General features: G+C 31.4%; 2 protein-coding genes across 3 annotated transcripts; one reads left to right on the forward strand and one right to left on the reverse strand.

Annotated features, from left to right (window-relative positions):
* Window positions 1–5,569: 5,569 nt before the first annotated feature.
* LOC115235332 (probable phospholipid-transporting ATPase IF) lies at window positions 5,570–24,473 on the forward strand. 2 transcript variants are annotated; one of them, XM_029807036.1, is made up of 20 exons: window positions 5,570–5,795; window positions 6,288–7,350; window positions 16,186–16,290; window positions 16,488–16,742; window positions 16,955–17,104; window positions 17,239–17,534; window positions 17,739–17,953; window positions 18,167–18,453; window positions 18,556–18,735; window positions 18,874–19,021; window positions 19,259–19,401; window positions 19,708–19,947; window positions 20,274–20,416; window positions 20,910–21,069; window positions 21,141–21,449; window positions 21,748–21,934; window positions 22,084–22,229; window positions 22,473–22,576; window positions 22,688–22,907; window positions 23,138–24,473. In XM_029807036.1, the coding sequence occupies exons 2-20, from the start codon at window positions 7,279–7,281 to the stop codon at window positions 23,189–23,191; spliced, it is 3,414 nt and encodes a 1,137-aa protein (XP_029662896.1). In that variant the 5' UTR covers window positions 5,570–5,795; window positions 6,288–7,278; the 3' UTR covers window positions 23,192–24,473. The 2 variants fall into 2 exon arrangements, with proteins under 2 accessions (XP_029662896.1, XP_029662897.1); XM_029807037.1 differs by lacking the exon at window positions 5,570–5,795 and having other exon boundaries at window positions 6,149–6,578.
* LOC115235333 (2-oxoglutarate dehydrogenase, mitochondrial-like) lies at window positions 7,380–16,166 on the reverse strand. The gene is made up of 15 exons (XM_029807038.1): window positions 15,397–16,166; window positions 14,870–14,976; window positions 14,505–14,786; window positions 13,810–14,020; window positions 13,543–13,720; window positions 13,261–13,376; window positions 13,047–13,186; window positions 12,201–12,346; window positions 11,318–11,507; window positions 11,010–11,231; window positions 10,491–10,767; window positions 10,000–10,085; window positions 9,352–9,672; window positions 8,091–8,375; window positions 7,380–7,823 (listed from the first exon to the last, which is right to left on the reverse strand). Exons 1-15 carry the CDS (start codon window positions 15,794–15,796, stop codon window positions 7,623–7,625), a joined length of 3,162 nt encoding a protein of 1,053 aa, XP_029662898.1. The 5' UTR covers window positions 15,797–16,166; the 3' UTR covers window positions 7,380–7,622.
* Window positions 24,474–24,692: the final 219 nt, after the last annotated feature.

Genomic DNA, 24,692 nt, shown 5'->3' on the forward strand with positions numbered 1-24,692 from the left:
GGTCTCAGAACGATCAAACTGACTTCATTCGAAAACGCTATACGTTACCGCCGGCATAGCTCTCAGGGTGGAGGAGAGCAAATCCCCACGCGTGCGCAGTGGCGCAAGTGTTAGCAGACGCCGTTCTCGTTGTCATGTGAGATCTGGCTCTCCGTAACTTAACTTTCCGTAATTTCTACCTTTCCCCTTTCTTCCCTCCCTAATGCTTACAATTAATTAAATACCTATTTGACATTTCGAGCACAGAAGGTGCGTAATATAATAAAAGTATAAGAAACAGAATAATGGATGGTTTAAATGATATTTCCGGTTTGAACACGTTTCTAGATATATTCGCGCGCATATCATGACTATTGATTAAAAAGTATATACAGACCTATCCTCTCCTTGGTTAATTTAATACTAGAACCCACATTTTTTGAAAGGGTGAAAATCTAAAGCTTCCTTTTCTCTATTCTCTCAATTATTGTTTGTTTTCACTTTTATTTTATTTAAAAATATTAATATAATAAATATAACATTACAGTATCTCTCTCAGTCTGATTCTTCCCCTTCGACCTGTCCGGCATGGGTGACCCTACCGGTAACTAGTAGCCTTTTCGAGTGAAATAAGTTTGAGAGCTATTAAAGATTTGCCATAAATATATATTCAAAAATGGATTTGATTAATATAAATATAATACATCAATAATATTAATAATATTTAGTACATTTCGTTTTTTTTTGACGCTATTTTGCCTTTAAAACACAAGATTCTTTGCCCTAATTAATTAATCAAACGTTCGAAGTATTTCATTGATTAATAATCTAATCTAATAATTCAAGTACTCCTAATAATCCATGGAGTATATGACGTTATTAATCGGTCTCAGAACGATCAAACTGACTTCATTCGAAAACGCTATACGTTACCGCCGGCATAGCTCTCAGGTTCATTAGAATGCTCAAACCTCCTCGAATGTGACACGATGAATAAATAAATTGACGGTAATTGTAATATGTTGCGACAATAAAAATATTTCGACATTTGGAATGCATTTCATAATTTGTAATTATAATATGTGGAATTATAATGTAAAAAATCGAACGCGGATATAGAATCTAATTCAATTTATTTTCAAATGCGCGATTTTATACGAATTCCGCGAACAAAAATAAAATCTAAATCCTGTTTCGTAAACAATTGCGAAACAAGATAAAATAAACTTTATAATTCTTAAGATAATCGCGTTATCGCCGCGTTTAATGGAGGATAACTGACCTAACGATTAGACCAGATCAGGATTTCAATATAAGAAATTGTAAAACTTTTATTATTTGATTATTATGATATAAATTTAATAAATAAAGATTCAAATAAATCGGAACTAAAAATGCTAAAAGTTATTTAGTTTGAATAACTTTTTTTCAAAATTACAAATTATTAGATACTGATAACATTCACATTTGAATTTAAAATAATATAACTTTAAAGAACATAAATTTTTTAATTTACAGAGAATAAAATGTTAATACAATTTATAAAATAAAATGTTACATAAAATGTTAAATATTAAAGATAATATAAATGTTATACATATAACAAAATGCATCTTAAATGTATTTTATACATTTAAGGTACATTTTTACATTTTTCATAATTAAATTTAATTTTGAACTTTTACCTATAATTTTTTTCATAATTGATTTGTTCATCTCTTTAATATTTTAATAGTTTTAGTATTCTTTTAATTTTCAATACATTTAATTCCTTAAAAATCTTAAGGGATTAAATGCTTAAGGAATGAAATGTCTATCTTAAGTTAAGATAGTTCTAATAGTCCTAACAATTTTATTATTGCTGGCTAAGCCAACGGGAATATGGGATCAAACCCTCGAAATTTCGAGGAGAGTGCCGTAATCGCGAGCCCTAATCGCGAGCCCTAATCGCGGTCCCTAATCACGCGCCCTAATCGCGGGCCCTACTCGCGTACCCTAATAGAATGAACCGTATGTTGCTTCCGTTGGGCCAGTTGGACCTACCTTTCGTTGATCCTGGCCATATTCATTCTGGCTACATTTAACCAGAAATGTACCTTTGACCTCTATCAGAGATCAATGAAGGAAAGAAATTCCTTCTATTGCCGGCTAATTATTAGCGCCGGTGCATGAGCGTAATTTTACGCTCGTTTACAGTCGTGAGACATTACGACCGTTTGTCATGCATCGTTTTATAACTTTACTTGAATTAATATAATGCCAAGTTATCAATCAAAATTAATTAATTGAAATTCTTATAATAATATAATATAAATTAAACAAAATTTATCAATGAAAAGAAATATTTTATATCTTTTTCAAATTTTTGCTTTAATTTATACTTCAAATTATACCTGTAATATGTTTTAATGCATACTAAAAAAATCTAGTAAAAGTTATCTGATTTAATCTATTCTAGCCCATCCATTTTGAAGCAACGGATCTATTTACAATCTACAATCTACATTTACATCTACAATATCTACGAATCCGTTACCTCAAAATAAAATAAAGTTCATCACTCACCGGCACTGATGCGCAACAGCGGAGTTGTTGGTCTTGAGGCTACGTTGTCTGTAACATACAAATATAAATCCCAAATTATAGCAATGTTCAAAATATAATGTTAGTATTTCTACAATGTGCTGTTAGACGGTACAAGAGAAGGGACCCATTAACAACGATTCCAAAACAGTCGACCGAACTCTAACCGATTCGGGCCGAACCGTTCGTCGGAGCAGAACGTGCCCTCAACAACCGATAATTCTTGAACCGAAGTTCAAGATTAACCGCGCGAACATGCATCTATACTATGCACGAACATACGTTGCTACGCGGCCGGCATTCATTCCTCAGCCGCGATACTGAGGCGTTTTAACGTTGCCCCTACATTAATATATTAAATTTATTAATACATAAATATTTATATAATATATAATATTAATATAGTATTAATATTAATTGATATTAATATAAAATTAATTATATTAATAGGTATTAATATATTAAAGATTGCAACGCTGAGAGACATCCCATTTAGCCGGCAACGAAGTATAATCCTCGATTACAATGAAAACAGGATAGAGGTTCAACGCGAAGACACGACGACGCGAAAACGCGAAAACGCGATAACGCGACGCATCATTATTCGTGCAGCACGATAACGGCAACGACGACGCACTAATATGCGTTCAACAAATGTGCGTGCCGTCCGCGACACGATGACGGCACCGACGACGCGACAAGATATACTTATCAAATTATTTCCCGATACTTGTCACGATCACGTTTAAGAAAAGAATTCGACGGAAATTTTGACGTCTCGCACTGCTACTTTACTGCGCGAATGTCGCCGTGCGAATGATAAGACATAAGAAAGGAATTTGATGTTGATAGAGCGTCTCGCCCAACTACAGTTTTTATTCAAGTGTCGCTGTACGAGTAATAACAAAATCATGATACGTAAACAATAGCGCGCCAATGTTTACGCCGCCAAGGCTAAAAAGTTTTTTAAATTCTTAAGGGACTTCCTCTAACTTTTTAGTCCCCCCCTCTAACTTCTTATAGACACCCCTCCAACTTTTTAATATATATACATATATACATAGTTAAAGAAGGGACTAAAAAGTTTGAGGGGGTTCCATAAGAACTTTAAAAATTGCCAAATTAACCGACACTCTAATATATATATATATCTAAACTTTCTATAATTTAATTTATACTTTTTATATATTTAATCCTTTTATAAATCTAAACTTTAACTAAATTTCAATATATAAATATATTAAAATTTGAAACTAAATTTCCATATATATATTAAAAAGTTAGAAGGGGAATTAAAAATTTTATGGTACCCTCTTTAGCTTTTTAGTCCCCCCTTATTAATAAAACTAAATTTGATAAAAGGATTATTAAACTTTAAAGGTTTAAAGTTTAATTCAATCTGTAATGTTATTATTTTAATTAAAATGATAATTTTAAACTAAATTTCAATATATATATTAAAAAATTAGAAGGGGAACCAAAAAGTTTATGGGACCCCCTCTAGCTTTTTAGTCCCCCCTAATTAATAAAACTGAATTTTATAAAAGGATTATTAAACTACCCCGTCATAAAATCACTTAGTCGAACCATAAAATATCGAACGAATATATTTGACTTTAAGTATTGTTAAAGAAATAAATACTGTTTATAAGGATCACGAGAAACAATAATTTTTAATTTTTATCTATATCACTTTGATTTCTAGTTGAAATTATAAATAAATATATTGCGAGAAATACACAATAAAAAGCCCTCGTCGCGATATAGTTATAACCGTTTATAGAAAGTTAATTAATTGTCAACTGTAATGATTATAGCAAATTATTTCCCGATACTTGTGTCGCGATCACGTTTTAAACAAGAATTTGACAATATACGGAACGTCTCGCATCACTATCTTACTACTCGAGTGTCGCCGCGCGAATGACAACACGCTGTGTGTAAGCACCTGTGATACATGACAACAATAACACACGCCGTAAAAGCCAAATACCATATGTTACAATTAATTTACTACCATCCCAAAACATACAACGTTATATACATACACATGTATGTATGTATGTATATATATATATATATATATATATATATATTATTTTATAATATTTAATATTGTAATATTTTATATATTATTTTATAAATTAATATTAAATATTCTACATTTTACATTTTAAATTAATGTTGATAAATAGGCTATTGTCGCAATTAAAATCTAACGCTTTTGCGAAGAACAAAATTTATTTTATTTTAATAAAAAAACTTTGTGTAATTAAATTTAGTATTCTTTCTCGCTTTACCAAATTTTTAATTTTTAAGCTATCAATTAAACCTATTAAGAACTCGAGTGGCCCAATCGTTATTGAGACAAGAAAAATCACAGTTCGCCTCGCTGTTGATGCGCGTGACTTGGCGCGAGGCACTCTTGATATAATAATCGGAATGAAACATGTAAAATTATTATCATTTTATGCAACAATAAAAGATGTTCTAACAAACCGCTTTGAACCGCTTTTTGTATCTGTAGTTATAATGTGCAATTAAACTGATATAGGACTCATGCCCGATTTATTTTTATACAAATTCCGCAATCAGAAATAAGATGTATGTCCTGTTTTGTGAAAAATTGGTGAAATAAAACAAAATAAAATTTATAAATATTAAAATACCATTAAAAATAATCGCGTTATTGCCTCGTTTAATGAAGAATAACTCAACCAGATCAACGTTCCTCTGCTTGGTGGCTGATTAATATCCAACAAAAAGAAGAATGATCCTAAAGTGGAGAGCGATCTCAACATGTCTTGCTTCAACGTACTGCTATAAAGATTCTGACCATTCTGATCTCTCTTTCATATTATCACCGAATGCTTACTCTTTCAATAAATCCTCGAAATTTAATTAAAAGATGAATCATTTGTTCCTCACTAAATTAGAACCCTGCTAGTGTTGACGGGGAAAGAAAATGATAATCAATTTTTTTTTTTTTTTTAACTGTCTTATCTGTCCTGTTCGCGATAGGCGACGGTTCGTACTCATATAATCACTAATGACCGATATGGAAGTAGATGTGCAAAACGCTTGATAAAGATTTTCTTATCCGTTGTCACGACCGAGTATTTCAGTATCGGTCTCTCTTGGCCGATAGACAGCGAATAATTGGTTTTCGCTCGCGAGAAAATACCGTCGACCAACAGCAGCGCGCTTCATAAGAAAATAAAAAAAACTTGTAGGTAAGTAAAAGACAAACTAATGAACAGTACTGACGAGAACATCGAGCGATTCCTCGATTTTAATCGCGCACGCGATAATCGATTATAAAACGTCGCGAGATATTATTGTATTAATTGATAACGACAACTATACTTATACTAATGTTTAAATTTTGTCACATATATTGATTAATTAATTACTGTTTTAAAACAGTTTGTTTCTTTTTTTGAGATTATAATGTCGGTTATAATACATATATAAAAATATAAAAACTGAAAAATTTGCATTTACATTTAAAGTAATATTGCGATTTACTTGTGATATTATTTTATTGTTGTTAATTAAAATAGTTTTTAAGTTTTATCGATTATTAATATTAATTGCTTTCTTTTAATTGGAAATGAAGTTTGCATGCATTGTGTGAAATCATCATCTTGCACATGCATGCAATAAAAATGTATCTTTTTTATATGTGAATATTCAAATAAGTGAATGCATGAATTTGTTTACAGCGCTTCCTGCATGGACAATTTCCTAGACGATAGTAGAAAACTGCTGCAACAAAATCAAGAAAATAGTAATTAGACTAAAGTGCATCTTAATAAACGACCAGGCACACACACATTGTGTGATATCTAAAAATATATTTAGTAATAGTGAGAATGATCTACGATTAGAGGTGCATACAAAATAAAGTGCATATTTTTTATCAGACAAGTGTAAAGTTGAAACAAGTGGAAAAAGTCCTTTCCTGTTGCTGAAATAGTGCTCGTCACTTTCAACGTCGTCAACACAACGATATGGTAAGACGTTATATGTATAAGATATATAAATTTCCAGCTTAAAAAATTATTCAATTTTTTGGACGAACATTTAATTTCGCATTATCTTATCTCTGAAACGTTATCATATTTTTTCAACAATATCATATTACAGGTAATATCCAAGCCTTTTTATTTGAGAAACTTATTTTTGTTTATGATTTATTAATAAAATCCGCAAGAGCAGATAAAATCTATTATATGTTGTACGGACTTTCGTTTTAAGATATGATAAATAGATAATAATAATTCCGGTATGATCAAAAGTTTATTCTTTGAATGAATAAGAATGCAAATACTAGAGATACCGAACAAGTTTATATCACTCAATGTGATAAAGACGAATTATCAATACATGTATCACAACCGCTCCTTCAGTCTACGAATCGGTATTTTCGGAAAGTGCATAGAACGCCAAAAGATTTTCCGCTGAATCTAATTTCTTGATATGATGCAAGAAATGTTACTTTAAAATAAAAACAATAAAATTGTTGTTAGCTGACTATAGAAGAAGCTATTAAAGCCACGTTTAACGATCGTGGCCTTTGTCCAAGGTGTAAATTTTTTTTCTACCAAGGACGGTAATATTAGCGCCTCCCATCTTAATCAACGTTTAGTCCCATGCCGAGCGTTCTTGCAACTCGTGCTTACGAAATCTTTTGCGACAGGAACGTAGAATGTGATGTGGAATTGTTTGAGTAAAGAAACTCCATCGTACGCAACACAAGAAAGTGCCAGATATTTGTGTTTGTCGGTGAGTCAATGAGAAAAAAAAAAAAGAAATCCTGTAATCAAAATTAGTTTCACGTCTCATTTTCATTATTATTAAATAAATAGATAATAACAATTAATTGTAATAAATTATTGATAAAAAAAGTAGATATTTACACTCTATCTCTGATTTCTCATATTATACACTTGACATAATACACACAAATATTTCTTATCTAATCTCGTATAATTTTACGGTACATGCTATTATTTTTTTCAATGAAAAGATCACGTTTTTGTCACGTTTTCACGCAATTAATCGATACTCATTGCCATTGCCATCATACTATCGTACTCGTTTTTATGAATGATCTTGCTGCCGGTTGCCGGTGCGGCCGAAGCAAGACGACCGCCATACTTCACATCTTCCAATGGAATGCCCAAGGTTAAAGCTATCCTATCCCTCACGTAATAATAAGCGCCTTGATTCCTGTGCTCCTCTTGCAGCCACATGATCTACGCATGCATATAATTATTTTTAGTTTCAATTAAATGGAAAAACTTGCAGATAAGATCCAAGGCGCTTATATCGCCTCCTGTATTGGCTCTCATTTGCCAGTTTTTCCACTTAATTGTTAGTATTCTGCGCCTATTGCTGTTATTATTATTTTTAATTTATCGCAACTTCAGAATTCAACTTCGTAAATCGGATTTTTTTGCCATTGGACACAAATAGATAAATCAATTTTAAAATTGCGTATTATTATATCAAAAGCTTCTCACTTTGGCTCGCGGAAATTTCGCTATTTCTGCCGCCAAAAAATGATACGGAAAGGGGCACAGCTGCTCGATTCTAATTATCGCTATTTTATCCTCCAGTTGTCTCTCCTGCCGCTCGATGATCAAATCATAGTATACTTTCCCGGTACAGAGCAATACTTTCTTCACGTTTCCGGGCTTCACGAAAGGATCCGGTAGAACATGCTTGAAAGTTGTACCTGGTCCCATCTCCTCGAAATTCGATATCGCCATTGGATGACGCAGCAATGATTTGGGGGTCATAAGAACCTAAACGGCATGGAAGACGTAATTTTGCACAAAATTTTTTGATAAAATTTAAAATGCTCCATAATATAATAACAAATAAACATAGAAATTGGAAATACAAAAATTTTTATATGAATCATTTTACAGGCAAATTTCGAAAAGTATGACTAAACTTTGATCTAATATCTTTTTACGATGAAATAAATTTGATATAAAATAATGGAATTATCAAAAAATGTGATAAGAATTGAAGGACTAACGTTATACTTCATGAAAAATGATGTAAATGACATAATTGCGTCGTGACTAGACTAATCGCGTTTAAAACGGTCTTCTGCTATCACGTTTAATTTACATCGGTAAAAAATGGAAGGTACAAATAAACCGTTTGGCGTATTAAATATTCAGTATAGTCGGTTACGCTCATTCAAATTGACATAAGTGAACGCATTCCGGAAAACGTCGATTTTTCACCGCAATGTGGCACCTCGCGAATCGCGCAAAACAATTTCATGTGCTGCTGGATGTACAGAATGTTTCAGCATCGATATTACAAGCCAATTTTTCCGAAAGTATTGAGATTAACAAAAAAATATTTCAAGCAAAAGTTGTAAAGTGTCGAAGGAAATATTCAGTAGCTGATTTTATTACGGCAGTTGTTCTTTCAAGAATTTATATCAATTCATTGATTTGTTCGATTACATTCGCAAGACAGATTTCTTAAACATGTGTTTATAAAAAATAAAAAGAAAACTTAAAGTTGTTGAATACTATCAACACAAAATTGACATAAATGTCAAAAAGAGGTAAGGAACTGTTAACTGTGTCTTGTTGATTTTATCTTTTTTTTTTATTCAAGCATATATTTTTCAAAACCTTGTAACTTTGGCTTAAACATATTTTTTTCTAAAATATAGCAATACTTATAGTATATTGTCGTATAAAACATTCGTGACACAAACACTCGATATATTATATAGACAAAGACTTAACAAACCAACGGTTTTCGAAACGGCATCAGTATCTGCCGACGCAGAAGATGAAACAGATTAGCGGGTGTCGAGGGATTACAGACGATCCAATTTATCTCAAAAAGCTGCCTGGTCATGATCTGCTCGACGGTCTCGCCGGCGGAAGTACCGGGCTCCGTTCCGGGCACGTGAGTACACTCGTCGTCGCACAACTGAAGGAATCTCTCCAATCTGGCGGACGAATGTTCCGGGCCTTGGGCCTCCATGCCATGCGGCAGCATCAACACTAATCCTACCTGCCTACCCCATTTGGCTTGTCCGGAACATAACAGGCAGTCTAGTATGACCTAAAGGTCAATTTAATCGTATTATGACCGATTGATATCAACTAGATTAACGCGATCGAAGATAAATCTTTAATTTTGCGAAGAATTTAAATTTTAAATTTAATTAATTCAAAATCTTTAATTAAAATATATTGTACTTGCGATCATAAATTAATTATATAACATTTTCATTAAAAAGAAAGGTGCAATAATAATAATGAATAACGTTATCTGATAGATATCGGCAAAATAAGCAAAATATAATCAAAATATACTTGAGATCACAGATTAATTATATAATATTTTCATTAAAACGTAAGAAACAATAATAATAACGAGGAACGTTACTTGACAGGTATTGGAGAAATCGCCGAACTGTGCTTCCCAGAGTGTAAGAGTGTTGTGATCGTACGCCGAATATCCCACCTCAAAACCTATTCTCATCACAATCATTCATAAAATATTAATTATCATAATATATCATGAATTATCTGTTACAATTAAATTCCAAAAGGTGAATTAATCTTAAATTTTAATATCTTCATATTTCTCCAATAGTTCTACAATATTTATTTTATTAATGAATAACGCAACTGTTCTACGCTTATTTCAAAAGCTTATCATTAAAGTTTTTCTGAACGATAGAATTTAACATTTCGTGTTGAATAATCACTCATACTCTAAGGTCGCTGATCTAACGTATGAAAAGTCAGACAAACACGTATCGTCAATAACATGTGAATAAGAGACGGGCAGATCGTAAAAGTAGATATTGTATTATCGCCACGTATATGACGTAATAACTAATGTTAATCAATTTTTCCTCGAACCTCACTCACCGCACACGCCGTATTCCGATAACGACGAATTCGAGACGGTGTATAAAGCTTGCCTGGGAAAAACATCGTGCAGAATATTCTTATAAATCTTATCTCTGCTCTGATCGTGAATGATATGTATACGTTGAGTGAAGGTGCCTCGTTCAACATCTTGCCCGGATAGTCTAACGTGATGACCTTCTTTCAATAAACTAAGAAAAGCCAGACATTCCCCCATCGCCCAGTCAATTTGTCGAGACGCCATGAGTTTCGATCGCCTATCCATTGCTCTCAGCACCTGCGCGCGTAAACTTTTACGTGTTCGTTATTTGGATTAAATCAAACATCAATTAAAGAGAATGAAATTCTAGGCTGAAATTCTACGAAATTCTATATAAATTCAAAAATTAATTTTTTCTTTCCATAAATATCTGCAAAGATTGATAGTAGATGGTTTTTGGGATAATTTAAATAAATATGAATAAGAATATACTTTTTTGAACTTCAAAGTCCATGATATTTGCACATTTTACAACTAACTTGAAGATGAGCCTCGATATCAGTCGGTGGAGTAGATATAGCATTGCATATCGTCTTGATGGTCGTTAAATCGATACCGGTTGGAGGTATCACACGTTTCGGACTCTGATTCGAGAAGAATTCGGTCCAGGGTAAATCGTGCCAATCTCTCATCTGCATCGAGCTAATGGTTTGCGCTTTTTTAAACTCTTCCTCGCAATGATTTATGTACTTTTCCTTTTCCTATCCACAGGGGGAAATTTATGAATTTAATTTCAAGATTACGGACAAAGATTAGATAAGCTAATTATTGCGAGATTTTTCCGAACTTCTTTTGCAAAAGCCTCCGTTATCACGCCTTCCTTAAGAAGCTTATCGCTGTATATAGAAAGAACACTGGGATGAGCCTTTATGCGTTTATACATGAGCGGTTGAGTTAACATCGGTTCGTCCATTTCATTGTGCCCTTGTCTTCGATAGCCAACAATGTCCAATACTACATCGTTATGAAAAGTGGCCCTGATATAAAATATAATTTTTTTGCCAATTCTTGGAATAATATTTAATCCTCTTTTTCAGAATAAATAATCCATTATAAACAATTTTGCCGCAGCAACTGTTACCAATAGATTACTTGTCGAATTTAGATAATTTTCTCTCAAACAATATTTTCTAAAAAATTCGTCATTTATTTTTGTAATATTTCAATTTTTAATACAAAACGTGTTAGACGTGTTGACTAGAGTTTCAAACAAATATCTATAGTAATAAATTAATAGTAATAATTTTATGTTCTGTAAATAAAAAATTCTTGAATTACAATATATAAATATATTAAAAAGTTAGAGGGAGAACTAAATAGTTTATGGAACCCCTTCTAGCTTTTTAGTCCCCCCTTATTAATAAAACTAAATTTTATAAAAGGATTATTATACTTTGAAAGTTTAAAGTTTAATTCAGTTTGAAATGTTATTATTTTAATTAAAATAAAAATTTTAAGCTAAATTTCAATATATATATTAAAAAGTTAGAAGGGGAACTAAAAATTTTATAGTACCCTCTTTATGTCTAAAGTTTTCAAATTTTGATATTTTAAATATCTCCTTCAACTTCGATAACGTTTTAGCAAAGATTAAATACTTCAAGTAATCTTTTATTAAGAAACGATACAATAAAAATTAAAAATTAAACGTTATCCATATCGCGATTTACCGATACTCGCTGGCCACCTTGCTGCAGTAAATCACTAAATCGGGATCATCAGCATGTATATGAAAAATAGGAGCGTTAACAACGTGAGCCACATCCGTACAGTGTGCACTAGATCGTGAATATCTTGGATCGGTTGTAAAACCAATCTAAAATCAAATTACATTCATGAATATTGTAAAATAAATTATCTCAAAATTCACCCCTGCTAATTCTTGTATAAATATTAAATGAAAAAATTGACGAATAAGAGCTAAGGAGCGATAATTAAAGTGTAATTTTTTTTTGTTATGTTACAAAATATTCCATTTTATTAACATTAAATACGAACGTTTCGGGCCATTTTCTGATCCATCTATAAATATAATAAAAGTTTGCACAATAATTATCGCGTCCCGGCTTTTATTTGCCAATACTTTCACCTAGTAATCGTTATTACTTCAAACTTCTCTATGTCTGTTATTATTTAATTATTTAAAGTTGTTAATTTAATAGTTTATTAATTATTAAATAAATGTTTAACTATAATTTTATAATATTAATTAGGAATATTAATGTAAATTTCTAAATAATTTAACATTAATATGCAAAATGAAATAGAGATAATACAAATATAAATAGATATATATATCGATATTATTATAATTATATATTTAAAAACCTACTTTTTACCAACATTTTAATTTTGATTTTAGCTTAACTTAGCATTTTATTTTCCTCATTAAAAAAGAATACGGAAAAAAATAATTAAATTTGAGTAAAATTTAATTAACTTAAGTAAGATTAGAACTTTTTGATTAATATTTATATAGAATTATCTCTACAAAAATTGTCATTAATAATCCCTACTTGATTGTTAATTACGATATGCATGACACCACCCGTCGTATACTCTGGCAGATTGGTGAGATGCATTGTTTCGTAAACGACACCTTGACCGGCAAAAGCGGCATCACCATGAACTAGAATAGCCAAGGATCTCTTGCCGTCTAAAAAAAACCAGTTTATTTGAGGATACTTGCAATCGTTTATTAGAAAATTATGCATTCGCGTCGATACATACCTTTAAAATCACCTTTCTCGACTTGCTCGGCGCGCACACGACCGACTATGACCGGATCGATCGCTTCCAAATGCGAGGAATTTGCCATTATAGAAAGAAACATTGTTTTCTTAGTTCTATAAATCGGCATAAATAAATAACGATATAATAAACGTCGCTAACTTTACTTTAAAACTTAAAAAATAAACAAAAGGAACAAAGATTTTAAAAATGACGCTCGACATATCCATATTAAAATACTGTAAATCAATTTAACATAATGCGGCATATAATTCCTTTCACCTCTCTAACAATTTTTCCGAATGCGTCCCGAGATGATATTTAACGTCACCGGAACCGAATCCCTCCAATGCAATCGGATTGAACTGAGTAAACAGCTGACTCATCGGTTTCGAGCATACGTTTGCCAAAGTATTTAGACGACCCCGATGGGCCATTCCAATGACTACAGTTTCCACTCCTAACAAATATATTATTCATGAAAGCTCAAGAATAAGTAATAAGCTTGAGATTCATCTATCGGTTAAGGTTTAACAATTTGTTTATCACCATTTAACGCCGATGTTTCCATACATTCCGCCATGGCCGGTATAAACGCTTCGCAACCTTCTAGCCCGAATCTCTTCTCCGTTCCGTATTTTCTCGCTAGAAAATTCTCGAAACTCACGGCTCTCATGATATTCATCCAGATCCACTTTCGGTGCTCCGCAGGCAATTCCCAGGCGCCTGGTATTTCAAACTTTTCCCTCAACCAATCTAACTGATAAAACGCATCTTCAATATATTTCATAGCTCTATGCAAAATATTCTTTCTATGATCTCAGAACTCAATTATCAGCTATTGTATGTATATTTTATCAAAAATTATTTTTACTGATATTTAATTACAAAAATGAAAAATTTCTCGATTAAGTGATAATTAGAATCTTTGCATTCTAGTAATGCAATCTAAACAATTTCTTTTCTAATTTAAGTTTCTCTTTCCTTTCTCAATTTTCACGTGATATATATTTCCGGCTCGTATCTTCGTATTAATTGCAAAGCTATAATTTGATTTTCGATTAGATACTTTATCTAATCGTAAGTATACAGGATATTACAATAATAGAATGAATTCACAATCTAATCTGTTACACAGTATTTATACTGTCGCGAGATATCGCGCGTTCAAGTACAAAATGCACACTTGCGTAAGAACACTTTCTGCGATAATGAAATTCTAATTAAACGCGATTCGCGCATACCACATTGAGATCGTGAATGTACGTGTATTCCAGGCCCAAATGACCACAGTAGATTTTATTGAGTCTCATTAGTATCTCTCGCAATGTTAATTGTCCCTTGTCGCCACCGATAACAGTCAAGGAACCGAGAGGGAATTCCTTATTCATATCCGCTTCCGTCATGCCCTTAAGATGCTCTCGCACCACAATTGCCGGTGGCAAATTCGCGGTGCCCTGCAGCTTTGCCGACTCCGGATTCTGTATGCCCAACGGATCTGTATCGGCTATTAGGTGGCCACGTGTCTTGAGCGAATAAAATAAGTCTCAATATATGTACAAAAAAGTTATACAGCGCATGTTTGCGAAATTTATTTTGAGAAATGTACCTGATAAGCGCGGATCGTGGCATTGATATGGAGTGCATCGATTATATATTGATTCCCCTGACCATCTGATTTTCCCCGAACGGAGGATTTTTTTGGAAACGACGGTTCTATTATATAAGCATACGAAAAAACGTATGTATGATTAACTAGACAGACAGATTAGTTAGTATATCTAGACAATTCACAAAATACATTTATTTAGCTACTATATTGCATATATGTCATATGTATACTACTTATATAAAATAATAAAATATAAATATAAAGTAATAAATGTATTACAAAGTACACAATTATATATATATTAAACTTGAATCCATTTTTGTAAATTATATTAAATTAACTTTATAACATTTTTAATTTTTTTATGCAAACTTTTATTATTATAAATTAAACGTAAAAGTTATTACACATTAATTGAACAATATTACACTTGTGTGTAATATTGATTATTTATTCTAACCGCAATTGTCCGAAAACGATCTCATCATGTGGATCTCAAATAGAATTCATCAAACCAGACTCACTGTTCGATTGTCCTCCTTCCAACTTCGATGTTATTAATTTAGGGGATGAACTGACGTGAATCGAATTGGATTTAGCACGAGAATCTTTCGAGCTTTTGGTGTGGATCAATTTGAAATATAAGTCCCACGAGGAACTCACAGATTTCTGGTCCTCGAGCCATGCCTTGTACATGTAATCCAAGTACTGGCTGTTGCTCATGTTAAGCATGTTATCCTTCTTATCGTCATTATCGCGTTTGCAGCATACTAGATCCTTATGAAATTGCTTGATTATGGATTTAGGAAATTTATTCTTGTGTTGAGGATTTTTCCAGTTTGAGTGCAGATAACGTACGAATTGCTGATATAAATATGACGCGACGGATTGTGTACTTTGATAAAGTTGTAGTTTCGCGTACATTGCCCCCCATTTGTTGCTGCAGCACAAACGAGCGCCAGAGATGTGGTACCACGCGTGAAAAATAGAAAGTTAAACAATTTTGGATATTTGATTTTGCAAACAAGTCAAACAAACAGACAATTTATTTATACATATATACAGTATTGCTTTACGTCATTGTGACTTTTGATCGCGATTAATTTTCGACTTCTAAGACCCGCATTCACAGTTGTAATTAGAATTCGCGATTAATCTTTGTTTTCGGATGAGAATTGGACTTGAAAACAAGTTCACGTCTCTTACCGTAGTCTTGCAATCGTTAGAAATTGCAATCAAAGCGCAATTTATGTATAAATTTCTTAAATTTATTTATTTGAGGTAATATTTCTTTTTTTTTTGTTTACATATAGGGTGCTACATCTTCAGTGTTTAGCGATCACAGAATCGTGAATATTAATCCTACAAATGATCCATTAGAAACGCATTTTACCAACAATCGCATCAAATCGCATAAGGTATATCTCGCGTGTGCTTTTTTCTATTTTAAAATAATATTGAAAAATATATTTCAATTTTACATAAAAAGTATTATAGTAGTTTAACGTTGTATTCCGCTGACGTTTTAAAATAATTATCATAATTTTTAAAACTTTTGCACACATCTAAAAATATTTTAGCGATATATTAACTATATTATCTCCGTAATCTACAGTACACAATATGGAACTTCATTCCAAAGAATTTCTTCGAGCAGTTCCGGCGAATAGCGAATTTTTATTTCCTGCTAACGACAATAATCGCGCTTTCGATAGACACACCTATTTTGCCTTTAACCAGCGCCCTACCTTTATCATTTGTTGTTGTGGTGACCGCATGTAAACAAGGATACGAAGATTACTTACGCTACAAGACGGATCAACGAGATAATCGGAGATCAGTTAATGTCATCCGCAACAAATGTACACAGGTTCGTTGCCGCGTTATTTATGATAAATATAATATCGTAATTTAAACATTTTATTAATTTTAACATAATAAAAAAATTGTTTAATGCTATTTTCTAAAATTTATGATTTTCGAATTAAAATTATAAAATGTGGAAAATATTTCTAACGATTGAAATTCTCATGTTAAGTCTGCTCTTATGCTTTATGCGTAAATAATATATGATATTTATAGAATATATATTGCGAGCAAATAGTGGTAGGTGATCTCATAAAGATATCTCGGGATGAGGACGTGCCATGTGATATCGTACTTCTTTATAGCGAGACTCCCGGATGTTGTTATGTCACGACATCTAATCTCGACGGAGAAACAAATCTAAAGGTAATTTACATATTTAAAGGTTAGATATGACATGTATTTTTCTCTGATAAAACTTATAATACAACCAAAAATCTTTTTAATATTTAAATTAACGTATCTATTATAAGATTGTTATAAGATTATAATTTTTTTAGACGTTGAATGTTCCGAAAGTGGTCTCAAAAATACCGCTTTCGCATATAGTGGCTATGAAAGCAACAATTACATGTCAACATCCTTTGGCAAATCTTTATACTTTCCACGGCAAGCTTGAGATTAACAGTGGCAGCGAAATAACGAACGGGCATTTGACGATAGATAATCTCTTGTTGCGTGGTTCGAGGCTTAAAGACACCGAATATGTGGTTGGTTGTGCGGTTTATACCGGACAGGATACAAAATTGTCACTCAATTCAAAGATAGTCAGTAATAAATTCTCAACCGCCGAGAAGTAATTATTTAAGCTTTACTTATATATAAAAATAAACAACTGATAATACTATTTGCTTCCGCTAAATCTGCTTGCATTTTTGCTATCACAATCGCTATATTTTCAAGAGAAACTTAAATTATATATTTAAGAAATATCATTTTTTATTTGGAATAGAGATTGCTGTTTAGATTTATACTTATCCAAATATTATATTATTCGCAGATCAATCAATAAATATCTTATTGTATATGTCGTGATACTGTTGATTGAAGTATTAGTATCTACTATGCTGAAGATATACGTTGAATCCTATGAAAAATGGGATAGTTATCTCGGTCCATCACCTGAAATCAATTTTTCTACGCTGATTGCGGATATTCTGAGCTTTCTTATCTTATTTAATTACATCGTACCGATATCATTATATGTCACTGTCGGTGAGACATTTCTATTTGACATTTCTATCTAAACCTTCTTTCTTATCATAAAAGGGTTTCTATTTTAAAATAAAATTATTTAAATTTTCTCTCTTATCTCTCTCTCCTTCCTTTGAAATTCTGAATATGCAAGAAAATATATATTTATAAAATGCATTAGAATTAAAAATCCACAAGAATATTATCGATGAAGATTTGCGTGTATTTCTTCAGAATTACAAAAGTTCTTTGGCTCCTTATTTTTCGCCTGGGATTTGGACATGTACGATGCGGCCAACGATCAGCCAGCACTCGCCAACACGTCAGACTTGAACGAAGAGCTTGGCCAGGTTGAATATTTATTTACTGACAAGACCGGCACGCTCACTGAAAATTTGATGATATTCAGACGCTGCTCGATTGACGGCAACATATACATGGAAAAAGATTGCGACGGGAATCTTTATCTATTGCCATCAAGCGGGAACGAAAATGAAGCTGTCAAACTAACGTCATGGGAGGTAAATCCATGCAAACGCAAAAAAAAGAAAATATAATATTCGTTATTATTATGTATAAAAAAATAATAATTTCAATGTTATTACTATAATACGCGATTATAGGAAAACATCTGGCACTTTATGATAAGTATATCGCTATGTCACATGGTCCAAATCGCGCCGCCGAGCCTACGTCCCGATATCGTAGCCAAACGCACTTCATTCCGCGAAAGCTTCAGATTAAAAAAAATCACGAGGGTCAACAGTTCGTTGATGATGCATCCGGATTTGCCGCAATATCAGGTAAAAATAACTCGCGTACGCAAATATCAAATTTGCGATGTTTAACCAATGCTAATGTTTATCTACGAAGAAGCGTAAACACATGTGCGCGATTAACTCTGTATAAAGATATGTACAAATACATGTAACATATGGCAGGCAGCATCGGCAGATGAGAAGGCATTAGTAGAGGCAAGTGCCAGATGCGGTGTTATTTTTCAGAAGGATACTAACGAGGAAATGTATATCCAAATCAACAAAAACGTGATGGTTTTTCAAAAACTGGAGATACTAGAATTCACTTCTGGTATGCATTTGCAAAATCAGATTAAATCAGTATTAAACACAATAATTAATTAAATAACGATTAAATATTACATATAATAAAATAATCATTAAAATAATTATGTCACTCGAATAATTATCCAAAAATTATTCATGAATTACATGTTATCATGAATCATAAACAAGAATTAAATTATTTGTATCATTATATTTTAAGACTAGAGGGATAAATATTGTTAATATTATGTATCTTGAACAGAACGAAAGAGAATGTCGATAATAGTGAAAGATTCGGCAAATGATATTTGGCTGTATTGTAAGGGTGCGGATTCGTCTGTTCTCCCATTGATCGTGCAAGGGAAGGTTCAAGAAGCTTCCCTTCATGTTGACGATTTCTCCATGGTATGTTGTCTCTGCTGTAATTGCGAATTAATAATTGCATTAATTGGCACTGTACTGTTTCATGTGAATGATACACATGAAATAGTACGATACACTATGAAATCAATCCAATTTAGAAAGCAAAATTAATTTATCTGATTGCAAACAAATGCTTAAAATTTCTTTTCTTTGGTTTTAATATTATATTATAGAATATAATATATATATTTATTTTTGTTTTTCCAAATTGAACAAATTTTATACTGTATATTCCATTATATTATAGAATTTATCTCTCTATTAAAATATTTCTTAATTCTTTTTCAGAGAGGTTTGCGAACATTGGTTATAGCGTATAAAAAGATGGATCAATCTGAATACAATAGGCTGTCGGAAAACATCGAGCAAGCGAGACAAATGATCGGAACAGAGAGAGAAACGCACATGACACGTGCGTATAATCTTATGGAGAGCGAACTTACCTTGCTCGGAGTAACTGCAGTGGAAGATCGTCTACAAGACGATGTGCAAGAAACCTTGGAATGCTTACGAGTCGCTGGAATCAAAGTTAGTTTATTATACCGTCTTTACACAAATCATTAACCCATTACTATTTATCTATCAAGTCACATATCGGTTTTGTCACAATTAGGATCGAATTTTAAAATTATATTATTCTTTTCTAAGTTGTATATCCTCAAAAGTATAATTTTATATATATTCTATTTATTTTGTTTAATTTTTATTTTTTACAAAAAATGCATTAAATATGTGTATGTTATTCTTAAATTTCTAAAAAGATTTTGAAAAATAATATAATTAACAGAAAAAATAATAAACTAAATTAACTTCGAAAAGAATAATATTCAACTTTGTGAATCTCTTGTGTTTAGATATGGGTACTCACCGGAGATAAAGCAGAAACTGCGGAGAATATCGCTTTTCTCTGTGGCCACTTTAAAAAGGGTACCGAAGTTTTAAGACTGATGGAAAAGACTTCAGGACAATCCTGTTTCCTGATGCTTACTACTTTCGAGTAAGTGTGCAGCTTATACGCCCGAAATTTTATTTTCTCTTTATATCAGTTGTCTTATCTACTTAACTACTCTTATTATTTCTTACGCGGTAACTGCTCACACATACACACACATACAATACAGATTCTGCCAAAAAATCTACACAAATAATTTTTCATAAAACTAAAATTAGTAAAAATGTTGTTAATTAAAACAGTGGCAAGATTCATAAAAAATCAGTGAATATTTCATTGATTTTCAGTGAAAATACTCACACTTTACCCCTTCATTATATATATATATATATATATATTTCTCTAATTATGGCAGTAAGAGAAATTTCACTGAAAAATCGATTATTACCACTGATTCTTCTTACTTTTAGTGAGACGTCAGTGTTTTCAGTTTATACTTATAACTAAAACCGCTGCTTATCAATGATAATATATTGAAATTCCATTTAAGAAAGTAAAATATATTAATCCTACATACAATATTGTTCCTATTTTACAGCCGCAAAGTGAAATTAGAACCGCACAAGCAATACGGTTTTATAATAGATGGTACGAGCTTGGCGGCGACCTTACGAAATTGTCCTGGATTATTGAAATCCGTCGGAATGGCCTGTGAAGCGGTTGTCTGTTGCAGATTGACACCGTTGCAAAAGAGCGAAGTACGATTACTCGATATAAATACTTGATATATTATAAAAAAAATATCTTAAAAATATTAAATCTGATACAGATTGTGCATCTGATAAAAACTGCACAGAGTCGGCCGCTCACCGCGGCCATCGGCGACGGCGGTAACGATGTCTCGATGATACAGGAAGCTCATGTGGGAATCGGAATATTGGGAAAGGAAGGTCGCCAGGCGTCGATATCCGCCGACTTTGCCTTCACAAAGTTTATGTATTTGAAAAAAGCGTTGTTAGTCCACGGCCATTGGTATTATCTGCGCATCAGCATCTTGATGCAGTATTTCTTTTACAAAAATGTAGTATTTATAACGCCGCAGGTGCTATTCGGCATTCACAATGGTTTCTCCACGCAGGTGAGAGGATAATAATGTCCTGTGTTTTCGTTCTATCGAAAAAATCCTTGGTGTCATATTTACATTACGTAAATAAATTATCTTTCATTTCGCATATAACATGTCATTTTTATTTTTGTACTTAATAGCCCTCTAAAATATATCGACAACTTTCTTTACGACTGAATTAATAAACAAAATTATTACATATTTAATTCTTGTTATAATTTTTTTATAAATTTTAATTATGTAATAATTTAAAAACCATATACCGTATAATATAAACTAACAACATATATTATTCTGTATATTTTTATAGGAACTATATGACGGTGTATTTCTAATGTGTTTTAACTTGATATTCACGTCATTACCAATATTACTGTACGGATTATTGGAACAGGATCACAGTGCGAAAAAGCTTATGCGACATCCGTATTTGTATAAACTTAATAAAAAAAATTACTTAATGTCGAGAAAACAGTTCATGGTATGGCTACTTTTAGGTCCGTATATGCAGAGAGTTTAATGATTCTCTTTCTTTCAGCTATATATTATATAAAAATTATTTGTTATATGCCATGACATGTTACTTTTTTATGAAATTAGCCCAACACATCGATAGACAGATACTGACTTTCTTATTATTTTTTAGGATTATGGCATACAGGAATAACATATTTTATAATATATTGTATCTCATACATCAATCCGACGTATTTATACGATAATACGCCGGTTGGACACTGGACTTATAGTACATGCATTTTTCATATAGTCACTTTGCTAGCAAACTTACAGGTACATACATAATAGTGACGTTATATAATATGTAGATTAAGCTCGTTGATTTGAATAATCTAATTCAGATTAAAAAAACGGACAATTGAGTTTTATATGCTTCATCACGTATAAGAAAAATTTTATTATTTTAACAGTTGAAACTTTTTAATCGGACTCTTACCTTTTGAATCAACAATCTAGTATAGATGTCACAATAAATTATACAATCACGTATCATTGATAATAATAATATTATTTCAGATTTTGTTGCGTAGCTCATATTGGACATTTCCATTAGTTCTAAGCATAATACTTTCCGAATTAGTATTCTTCCTAAGCGCATTTTGCTATTCAATTATAAATGTGTAAGTATAAATTCATGTTATCGGAAAAATTATGATGATTAATAATTAGATCATATTTAAAAAGAAAAATAATTTCTATCTGGAAATAGTTACTTAAAATCGTTTTTTCAGGAAATACGATGGCGATATCTTTGGAGTCTTTCAAAAATTATTAATGTCACCGTCATTCTGGTTAATTACCATAATCGTAGTCGTTGTATGCTTAACACCTGATTATTTATTACTCACATATGACAGTTACAGACCAATGAAAATTCTACGAAGAAACGAGGAACCCCCACAACCTCTCAGTTGTAGCGACGACTACAGCGAACGCAGTTCTTCGCAAACGGTAATAATAATAAAAATATTTAATAAAATTAGACTCTCTCTCTCTCTCTCTCATTTCTTTTTTTAAATTTTTGTTCACACACCAAGATTATAAACTATGCCTCTTGTTTTATTTGATCTGCATTTATCTAATTTCTTAAATTCAATATTTTCCAATTATTTTTAAAGAGAATTAGTTAATTAAATTGAGAAATGTTTACAACGTCATTAAAGAAAGTAAATTATTACCAGGGACACCGCATGTTTCCATGGAGAGGTAGTCTCTCGTTTCAAAAAACGGAATAATATGCTGGAAAAACTGTTGCTTCGATCGGTTCAATATTATTTATGCAAACAAAAAGAAGTCCAATGATTATTTTAGCACCTTATTTCCTTTCATATCAGCGATATAATTTAAGTTGCTAATACGATTGATTACATCATCAAATGAACTTAGTCGTTATATATATATATGTATACATTGACGAAATCAGACAAAACTTCGACATAAATTACAAGATTAATTGTATTGCTATCAATGGATATCGCTATCATTTTTTTCATTTCTATAATTTTTAAACAAGCCTGAAAATTTATATATATAGACATTTTCTATATTTATTAATAATATAAAAATAAGACTAATATATAATATATTAATAACAAAGTAGGAAAAAACACTTTTTTCCAAGTATTAAATTAAACATTATCCTCGCAAATTATTACGACCACCGCAAAATACTAGTCGTTATAATTAACTTTTGTATACAAAGATAGATAACGATATATATATGTATTATAAAGGCACATGTACAATATATATATATAAGACATAGATAAATAATGATTACAAGAAAATAGATAAATAATCATTATTTGTAGAAAATTCACAAACAAGTATATTTAAAATGTATAACAGTTTGACTAAATCAGCGAATTCTTAACAAACTCTTTGTCAAAAACAAGTATCTATAATTAAATTATTTTATAAGTAATCAAGCTTGTGTACGGCATCTTTATCATAATATAATGTTATGTGTTAAATATCAATATATTATTCTTGTAATGATTACGATATAAGAAATGTATGCGATAAGCAAACAACGAAACTGTGATTTCTTCGAATCCCGATAAACTGCATATTTTGTCGCGTGATATATATATGTTTCTGAATATATAATTTCATGTATATATGAATTGTATATACGATTTATAAGAAATACGTGTGCCTTATGATCAATGTATGTATGTACATATGCACAATTGCGTAATATTTAATGCACTTAAGAAATAATATGCGAATTTTTTACTTACTATGTCTGGATTTATTTAAAAAGTATTAATGATGTAAATAAATATATATTAAATAAATGTATTGCAGTTCTTACTTTCAGTGAACCTCTTAATAATTTTCTTTGACTAAATAATTAATTAGTAATGTATATTACGTTTGTTATTATTCTTTCTCTCACAAATAAACAATAATTGATAGGTTTATTAGCATTTGTCACAATAATTATACAAAAAAATAAAACATTTCGATAACCAATTTCTTTATTTATGTAGTTTCGTTTCAAATATAATCGTTTTATATATGTTCATTTTATATATGTCTAAACCCTAGAAAGTTTTCTATAATTTCTTAAAACATCTCTCTTTATCTAAAAAGTATTAATAATATAAACAATTAAATATATTTTTAATTAATTAACTTAATTAATCAAATACGTAATTAAACATACTACAATTCTTACTTCCAGTTGAAATGATAATATTTCCCCCCTTTAGCTAAATAACTATATTAAAT

The sequence above is a fragment of the Formica exsecta genome, unplaced genomic scaffold (assembly GCF_003651465.1).
Source record: "Formica exsecta isolate Colony F162 unplaced genomic scaffold, ASM365146v1 scaffold218, whole genome shotgun sequence".
In the NCBI taxonomy this organism is placed as follows: domain Eukaryota; kingdom Metazoa; phylum Arthropoda; class Insecta; order Hymenoptera; family Formicidae; genus Formica; species Formica exsecta.